An 8,361-nucleotide genomic window follows, 5' to 3' on the forward strand; every position below is an offset into this window, starting at 1 on the left:
CTCCAAGGTAACAGCAGCAGCAGCAGCAGCAGCAGCAGCAGCTGTGTTTGTTAGTATTTAGAATGGAGCTTGTCCTCATGTTAATAATCTCTTAAGCAGAAGAGTCTCTGGTTTGTGGCTTCTTTAAGCTCCTTGAGCATTCTACAGAATGTATTTTTAAAACAGGGTGTGGGGAGCTAGAGATGTCATGCCAAAGAGATCAGTGGCTCCCAGTGACCAGTTCCCTCTGTAAGGTGCTAGTGGCAAACTGGGAGTTGAGGCATGCCCCGTCCAGGGCCCCAGACCTTGCGCTATCTCATGCAAGAACCCAGAGCCAGAGCCGTTGCTATCTTCTGGGCCACAGGCTCTTGCGTTTCAACTAGAAAATAAAACTGGGCCCTTGAACCAACCCCTATGGCTCCTCGGAGGAGTTGCAGCAAGGTCCTGGAAGAGCATTTTAAAAGTATAAAGCACGGTGACCCCGTTAAGTGAAAGGCAAGGCTTTCTGAGGTTTCTGGCCTGCAAATCCCACTGGATCCCTGCAGTGCCCACCGAAGACCTTCCCCTACCAGAGCGACAGTCCCTTTTCGCCCCTAGACGTCGCGGGTTGGAGGCTCTCAGAAGGGCAGCTGGGGCCTGAGTATTGAGCCTTCAGATGTGCAGTCTATAGTGCTCGCAAACTGGAGGTGCCCTGTCTCGGGACTAGGCCTGGAGGAGGCAGCCCCCTCCTGGATACCAACGAGCCTCCCCCCCACCCGACACCTCCCACCCATCAGTGCCCCTTTGAAGACCCCTGGGATGGAGTGAGGAGGTGGTCTGACCGCTGGGCCCAGCCGGGCGTCCAGGAGGAGCGCAGGGAATGGGCCACCCTCCCGGAGCGCTCCACTGCGGCTCTCCAGCGCCACCCCCAGCGGAGCACAGGGGCTGCAGCCCGGACCGGGCGCCTTCTTCAGTCTCCCCGGCTGCCCCGCGGCCACTGCGGGCGGCGCGCGCGAGGCAGCCAAGCCTTGCCTTCGGAGGAGATGCCCAGGGATCTTAGCAAGCAGCCTGCGGATACCAGGGATCGGACCCGGCGAGTTTCCGGACCGAATCTGAGGGATCCTGAGCCTCGGCCTCGAGGGGGCGCTATCCGGCCTACTCGAGGACCAGGCAGCTGCAGAGAAGTCCCAAGGTTAAGGCCTGGGCAAGGCCAGGGCTTGGAGAGTCGGAATCTAGCCCGAGTCCTGGGGAGGCTGAGGCGGGGAACCAGATCCCCGAGGACAAAGATGGGCGGGCCAGTGGGATCCACCGACGCTGCCCGGAGCTGTTCCAACGAGAGCCGGGCCTGTGGCGTGAACAAACTTTCCTTCAGCGCAGGGGCGGAGGAGCCGGGCTGGAGGCTTCTCCCCCGGGCCTCTGCTCTCCTCCACCTGCCAGTGCTCAGCCTCCGCCCAGCCTTCGCCCACCCCAGCTCCCTCCCCCTCCCCCGCGCGCCTCTGTTCACTCAGACTCATGTCTCCCCTCTCCCCTCCTCCTTCTCCCTCTTGCCTTTCTCCCCCACTTTTCTCCTGTCTCTTCTTTTGTATTCTCTCCTCCCTCGCCGCCCCGGTTGCCTCTCGCCTCCTCCGGGCCGCAGGGGAGGAGGTGAGCGCGCTGCGCCAGGGGCCTGCGCGGCTCAGAGGGAGGCGTTTCTCCTACTTCTCCCGGGTAATTTGGAGAGGTTGTGTGTGTGTGCGCGCGCGCCTGAGCTCCTGGAGGAAAGGGGTAGGATTCAGCGCCGAGCAGAGAGGGTCAGGGTCTTTGACGTTCCTCGCCAGCTGCACAAACCTCCCGAAGCAAGTGTGAGTGTGGATGAGAGTGCGCGCGCGCGCACGGGCTGGCTGCGCTTGGCACGCTTGGTGGCCCGGGGCCCCGGGGCCCGGGGTCCCGTCTGGCGGCTCGGGATTACCGTGACGTCACATTGAGCCTCTGGCCACCTTGGACTGGGACACCTCCGGAGCCTCACAGCCCCGCGCCGCGCCGCACCTCACCTCGCCACCACGCGCCTTTGGGAACCAACATCTTCTTCCTTCCCCTGCCCATCCATGGGCCCTTCTGTCTTCCGGACCCCACGGGCCGGAGGGGCGCCTTCCGGAGCGCAGGGCTCGGCAGCCCGGCTGCCCTCGCCTCTGCCTCCACTCGGGCCAACGAGGCGGAGGAACCGGCGCTGGGCACCCGCCACGGTGTAAGCAACTGAGACGCCGCACTGCTGGGGGCGCCGAACAGTTGGGCTGAGACGGGAACTCGAAAGGGAAGAGAGAGGCGGGCCAGGGACAGCCACCATGTCCTTCCCGCACTTTGGACACCCGTACAGCGGCGCTTCCCAGGTAAGAGGTGCCTCTATGGGGGACAGGGGACAGACTGGGTGGAGGGAGTGCCTAGTGCCCGGTGCCTGTCTCTGATCTTCCTCCTCTTGTGTCCTGGGGAAGCCCGAAGGAGCAAGGACCAGGGTAATGTGTCACAGCCTCCTCTGACATCCCCAATCCCTAAATGAGAACGTTTCACCCCGGAGTGCACCCTGGAAAATCCTGTGACCTGAAACACGGACCCTCTGACCATGCGCTCAGTGAGGTGGGTGGGATCACAGGGATCTCCCAGTCAGGCCTCCTCCTATACAGAAGTCTCAGGTGGCCGGGAGTGTCTTAAAGAGAAAGAAAGAAAGAAAAAGAGAGAGAGAGAGGAAGGAAGGAAGGAAGGAAGGAAGGAAGGAAGGAAGGAAGGAAGGAAGGAAGGAAGGAAGGAAGGAAGGAAGGAAGGAAGGAAAGAGGGAAGGACTTGTAGGCTACAACGCTGTCCATCTCGCCATATGTTGACCTGGACTCTTCTCCTACCCCTTCCTTGGGCGGGCCCAAGCTCTCCAGTTCCCTCGATTTTCCAAACCAAAGTGGATGTTGTGCGTTGACAAGGGTTTCCTGGAAAAGTTCTGCGGACACCCCCTCCACTGTTCTGCAGCTTTTCTCTAGAGTTCTGAGTGTATTTTCCTGTTGTCTAGTGCTGGCTCGACCTTTGACCTGCTGCGTGATCTTAGACAAGTCTCATACTCTCTCTGATCCTCCACTCCCAATCTATAAAATGGGGAGCAGGAATGAGACGTTAATAATGGTCTCTAAGGCCACCTTCTAGCTCCACCTTTGCAGATCCTGTGAGGAGGGTAGGGAAGGGGGCTGAGGGTTTGGTGTCTTTAATTCCGGTTTCAGAATATTCACATTTTCCCGGCCTCCTGGGGCTCTGGGGCCTTAGCAATGGCATAGGCGCATCTATAAGGGTATTTTGGTTAAAATGCCTTTTATAATTCCCGTCCCAGCACCTAACAGAATGCTCAGCCCAGGTGGCATTTAGTTAATGCATAATGAAGGAATGAATGAAGGAGCAATCTGATTTCACCCTCTTTGCTTCTAGCTCCCGCCAGCGGGAGGCAGGGGTCTCTGACCTCCAGTGCCCTCTTTCTTGCCCCTGTAGTTTCTGGTGTCGGCAAGTTCCAGCACCACATGCTGCGAGTCTACCCCACGCTCAGTCTCAGATGTGGCATCAGGCTCCACCCCAGCGCCTGCTCTCTGCTGCGCACCCTACGATAGTCGACTGCTGGGCAGTGCACGACCAGAGCTGGGCACCACCTTGGGCATCTATGGAGCCCCCTACACGGCTGCTGCAGCTGCCCAGAGCTACCCTGGCTACCTGCCCTATAGCCCGGAGCCCCCCGCACTGTATGGGGCACTGGTGAGTACAGGAGTGGAGTCCCAGGGTCGTGAGCAGTAGAGACAGGTGAAATCCAGAGAAAGTCAAGGAAAGACCCACACTCCTGAGGAAAGGAAATGGTTAGGACTGTGTATAAGGAGGACAAAAAAATACAGTACATTACAGTTTGCAGAACTTGAACTTCATACTGTTTAGAAAACATTTATACTTCTGTGAATTCTGTGAGGTAAGCAAGTAATCATTAATCTCAATTTATAAATGAGGAAATAGAGGTGCACAGGGGTTCAAATACTTTACCCAATGTCACAGGGATACAAAGGGTCAGAGAAAAGCTCCTGAAGAAGAGTAAAGCAGGAAATGCCCCAGCTGGTGTGTGTTGTGTGTGGAGAGGAGGGGGAGGGGTAAGTGACACAGTAATAACAGCAGCTAATATTTAACTACTGCCTACTCTGCACCAGGGATTCTGCCAAGCATTCTGCTAGCATGGTCTTCTTCAATAACCTATAAGTACTATTATCGCCATTTTACCAAGGAAAAAGTTGAGGCACAGAGTGGTTAAGCAACTGTGCCCAAGATCACATGACCAGTACCAGTGGCCATACTGGAATTTGAACCAGACCCTTGGCTACCACCCCATGTGCCCCCTCCCCAACTGTAGTCCTGAATTCTCCTTTTCTCTCCCTCCAGAATCCACAGTATGAATTTAAGGAGGCTGCAGGGAGTTTTACACCCAGCCTGGCACAACCAGGAGCCTATTATCCCTATGAGCGGACTCTGGGGCAGTACCAATATGAACGGTAAGGAGTGAAGGGCCTTGGCGAATGGCACTGTGAGGCTTTCCTCCCCCACTGCCAAGGTAGGGTGGATGGGGGCAGGGGAGAAGGAGGGAGCTGAATCATACTTCCAGGCCATAGATGGCCCTCTGCCTGCAGTTCCTTGTTCCCCTTCTAGAATGTGAGCCAGGTTCTCCCCCACAGGTATGGTGCAGTGGAATTGAGTGGCACTGGTCGCCGAAAGAATGCCACCCGGGAGACCACCAGCACACTCAAGGCCTGGCTTAATGAGCACCGCAAAAACCCCTACCCCACTAAGGGTGAGAAGATCATGCTGGCCATCATCACCAAGATGACCCTCACCCAGGTGTCCACCTGGTTCGCCAATGCGCGCCGGCGCCTCAAGAAAGAGAACAAAATGACGTGGGCACCCAAGAACAAAGGTGGGGAGGAGAGGAAGGCAGAGGGAGGAGAGGAGGACTCGCTAGGCTGCCTAAACGCTGACACCAAAGGTACTGAAAACGTTCACCAGTCCACCTTAAGGGTTTTACAAGCCATCAAGCAGTTTGGTCTTTCAAAAGCTGCCCTGTAGGGTAGATTTTCTGGAAGGTCCTCAGAATTACCCTTGCACCTCCCTGCCTGTCTCAGAGCATTAGCCTGTGCACTGCGTTCTACCTGTAAATCTACACAACCGGCTTCTTCTTGACATCAAAGTGTTACCTCCTAAAGTTCTTCCTGACTCACCCAAGCCAAAATAGCTTCCCAGTTATTTTCTGTTCTGCCAGCCTGTTTGGATTTCCTTTGCCATACTTGTCACTGTGAGAAAGTTTACATACCCAACTACCCTCTCTAGAATGCCAACTCCAGTAGAAGGCTTACTCACTGCCATATGCCCTACACACCTAATACCTAAATGATGGCAGGCATATAGTTGGCGCTCAGTAAATAGTTGCGGAATTAAATGATATAACAGCAGTCACTTGTAAATATTGAAATGGAGGAAAAACTGCTCCCTGGTTTTTCGCAATTGAGAAGCTGAGATCCAGAACTCAGGCAGCGCCAAGTGGCATTTCCTTGCCTTGGCACTACTCGCGAGAGGAGGAGTTCGCTAAAGGGCGGGGGCAGGGCTGGGGCAGGAATTCTTTCCCAGGGACAGGCGGCCAACAACCCTGGGGCAAATGCAAGGGGTGGTACGGCAGGTCTGGTGAATGACACCGCGGATGCCCGCGGATGCCCTGAATGCAGGGCATTTCTTGCTAAAGGCTTCTCAGGGATGGGCATTCCTCCGATTTCCCTTGGGCCCTGGGGCTTTTCTCACTCGCTCTTGATTTCCTGCAGAAGTTACTGCTAGCCAGGAGGCCCGGGGGCTCCGGCTGAGTGACCTGGAAGACCTGGAGGAAGAGGAGGAGGAGGAAGCTGAAGACGAGGAGGTAGTGTCCACAGCTGCAGACAGGCTGACGGAGTTCCGAAAAGGCGCGCAGTCGCTGCCTGGGCCCTGCGCTGCAGCTCGAGAGGGCCGATTGGAGCGCAGGGAGTGTGGCCTGGCCGCGCCCCGCTTCTCCTTCAGTGAACCTTCCGGATCGGAAGAAGCTGACTTCCTCGCGGCGGAGACAGGCGGCCCTAGGTTGACCATGAACTACCCATGCGTGGAGAAACCGCGCATCTGGTCTCTGGCTCACACCGCGGCAGCCAGCGCTGTCGAAGGTGCACCCCCAGCCCGGCCTAGGCCACGAAGTTCTGAGTGCCATATGATTCCCGGACAGCCTCCTGCCTCTGCCCGGCGACTCTCAGTCCCGAGAGACTCCCCGTGCGACGAGTCTTCCTGCATAGCCAAAGCTTTTGGGAACCCCAGGTTTGCCCTGCAGGGACTACCGCTGAACTGTGCGCCGTGCCCGCGGAGGAGCGAGCCTGTAGTGCAGTGCCAGTACCCGTCTGGAGCAGAAGGTAGTGGGCCCCCAAAGGCGCTGGGAGTATCTATGCAAAAGACACCCACCCACCGCCCTGCCCGGCAATTGCACACCCTCTGCCATTCCCGTCTGCCCAGGTCTGCCACAGACCTGACGGGAGATTGCTTCACAGCACTCTTTCAGACAGAAGCGTAGAGATAAGTTCTAGTACTCCCTTACTTTAAAGCCAAATAATAATAAGCTCACAGGGAGACTGTAATTTACCTAGAATCACTTAGAAATCCGTTCGAGAGATGGACAACCAGGATCTCTGCATTCGTGGTCCAGTGTACTGCCAAATTCACCAGGTGTACATCACCATGCCCCTCTAGCACAATTGCCCTTGTCCCCTGCCTGCCCTTCAGAGGAAACTCGCTGGTCCCCTGCTGTGCTGCTCAGAGAGTTTACTAGGGTTGGGCAAGCACCAGGGCTTTTGGAGAAGTCTAAGATTGTGGGCCAGAAGCACACCATAAATTTAAACTCAGTGCTTAAGTCCAGCTTGCAGCCCTCTCTGTGTCCCACCAAAACCCCTGGGAAGTTGTAGACATGCCCCTGCGGTCAACAGTTTCAGACCCTAGATTGGTGCTGTCCCTGGATAGCACCCTACCAAGGGCTCATCCCCAGGCAGGCCAGTGACTGCCAATCAGTGTCCCCTTATGCTGGCTGGTTCTTTCACTGTGTTAAGGACCTGGTGGAAGGGAATTTCACCCCACAAAGGGACATTCCCCAAGCATGAGGCAGCCTCCAGCAATTACTGTCAGATTCTGCTCTTTGTAGTAATTTCTCTCAGGATTAGCTGCTGGCTTAGAAAAGTGGGTTACACTGTTATTTGAATTTACACAACGGATCCAAACATTACCTCTGGCAAGCTAATTGCCTCTAGACCCTTTGCTTGCCTTCAGAAGAGACATGGCTGACCCAGAGGTTTCCTAAGAATTGCCACTAAGGGGCCTTTGGGTTTTAATCAACCTTTCCTCTCTCAGCAGGTTAGCGCAATGGCTGCGATTTGCGAAAGAATCTTGGAAATGGGCCCCACGTTTCGAATTCATCTCCAGGTTAAGAAGCTGCCAGACCTTGCCAGGGACCAGGAGCTCTCATTTTGCCTAAGAGACAGACACACAGAAACCCTCCTAGCAGCTGTCCTTGCACGCAGAGCTAGGTTGGTGGGCAGAATTGTACCTTAGCAGATCCCACAGAGGAGATGGCAGGGCACCTTGGGGAAGGCCAAGTGGGAGGCTGGGCAAGTCTGCCCCACCCAACGACTCTACCAAGTCTCTTCCTCCTCTGGATTCAACAAGCCTTCCTCTCCTGCTCATCCCTGTCTCTCACCTCCACCACGCCCCCTCACTTTGTAACTTCATCGCAGACCCAGCTACTAAGGACCCTGTGCGTCTTCTCCCCCTCCCAACCCCTTGTGTCCTTAAAAATAATCAGTCCGAACCCATGCTGTGTGGCCTATCTTTGCCAGGGGTGCTTGGAGAGGTCGGGGTGCAGGCAAACATGCATTGCGGCCAGGGGTTCTTGCGACAGCGCAGCGTGGGGTGCATACCTCAGTTCCTTTAGTAGCTGGGAAAGAAACTGACAAGGTAACCGACAAGGTCGTGGCGACTGCAGCTCAGCGGACTAACCGCTGCGTAACCAATCCGTGGAGCCAAGCTGACCACCTCGCGGGTCACCCGCATGGGAAGTGGTGGGACTTGTCAGGATGTTTATCTGGAAACTGCATCTGTTTCCGGGTTCGTCCTTGGGTTGTAAGTTTACTGGGGGGAGGGGTGATGAGGACTGCGCTCCTCCGATGGAACTGAACCTAATCGCGAGGTCAGGCAGCTTTCAGGGTCGGTGTGAGGCGAGAGGGGGCATTCTTCCCGTTTTATCAAAAGTGTCAGCAAACACTTCCGGTACAGGCCAACCAATGGGAACTGACGGGCAGGGAAGGGGTCTTTGTCCCC

At 56.1% G+C, this 8,361-nt stretch overlaps 1 protein-coding gene across 7 annotated transcripts; it reads left to right on the forward strand.

The window, feature by feature from the left end:
- Positions 1-950: 950 nt before the first annotated feature.
- On the forward strand, positions 951-7,858 carry IRX6 (iroquois homeobox 6). Of its 7 annotated transcripts, none has more exons than XM_010374985.2 (6): positions 951-2,324; positions 3,457-3,714; positions 4,381-4,490; positions 4,671-4,978; positions 5,805-6,410; positions 7,396-7,858. In XM_010374985.2, the coding sequence occupies exons 1-6, from the start codon at positions 2,280-2,282 to the stop codon at positions 7,401-7,403; spliced, it is 1,335 nt and encodes a 444-aa protein (XP_010373287.1). In that variant the 5' UTR covers positions 951-2,279; the 3' UTR covers positions 7,404-7,858. The 7 variants fall into 7 exon arrangements, with proteins under 7 accessions (XP_010373287.1, XP_010373288.1, XP_030781033.1 ...); XM_010374986.2 differs by having other exon boundaries at positions 1,678-2,324; positions 7,399-7,858; XM_030925168.1 differs by lacking the exon at positions 951-2,324 and adding an exon at positions 2,446-2,568.
- Positions 7,859-8,361: the final 503 nt, after the last annotated feature.

This window comes from Rhinopithecus roxellana, chromosome 20 (assembly GCF_007565055.1).
Source record: "Rhinopithecus roxellana isolate Shanxi Qingling chromosome 20, ASM756505v1, whole genome shotgun sequence".
Taxonomy (NCBI): Eukaryota; Metazoa; Chordata; class Mammalia; order Primates; family Cercopithecidae; genus Rhinopithecus; species Rhinopithecus roxellana.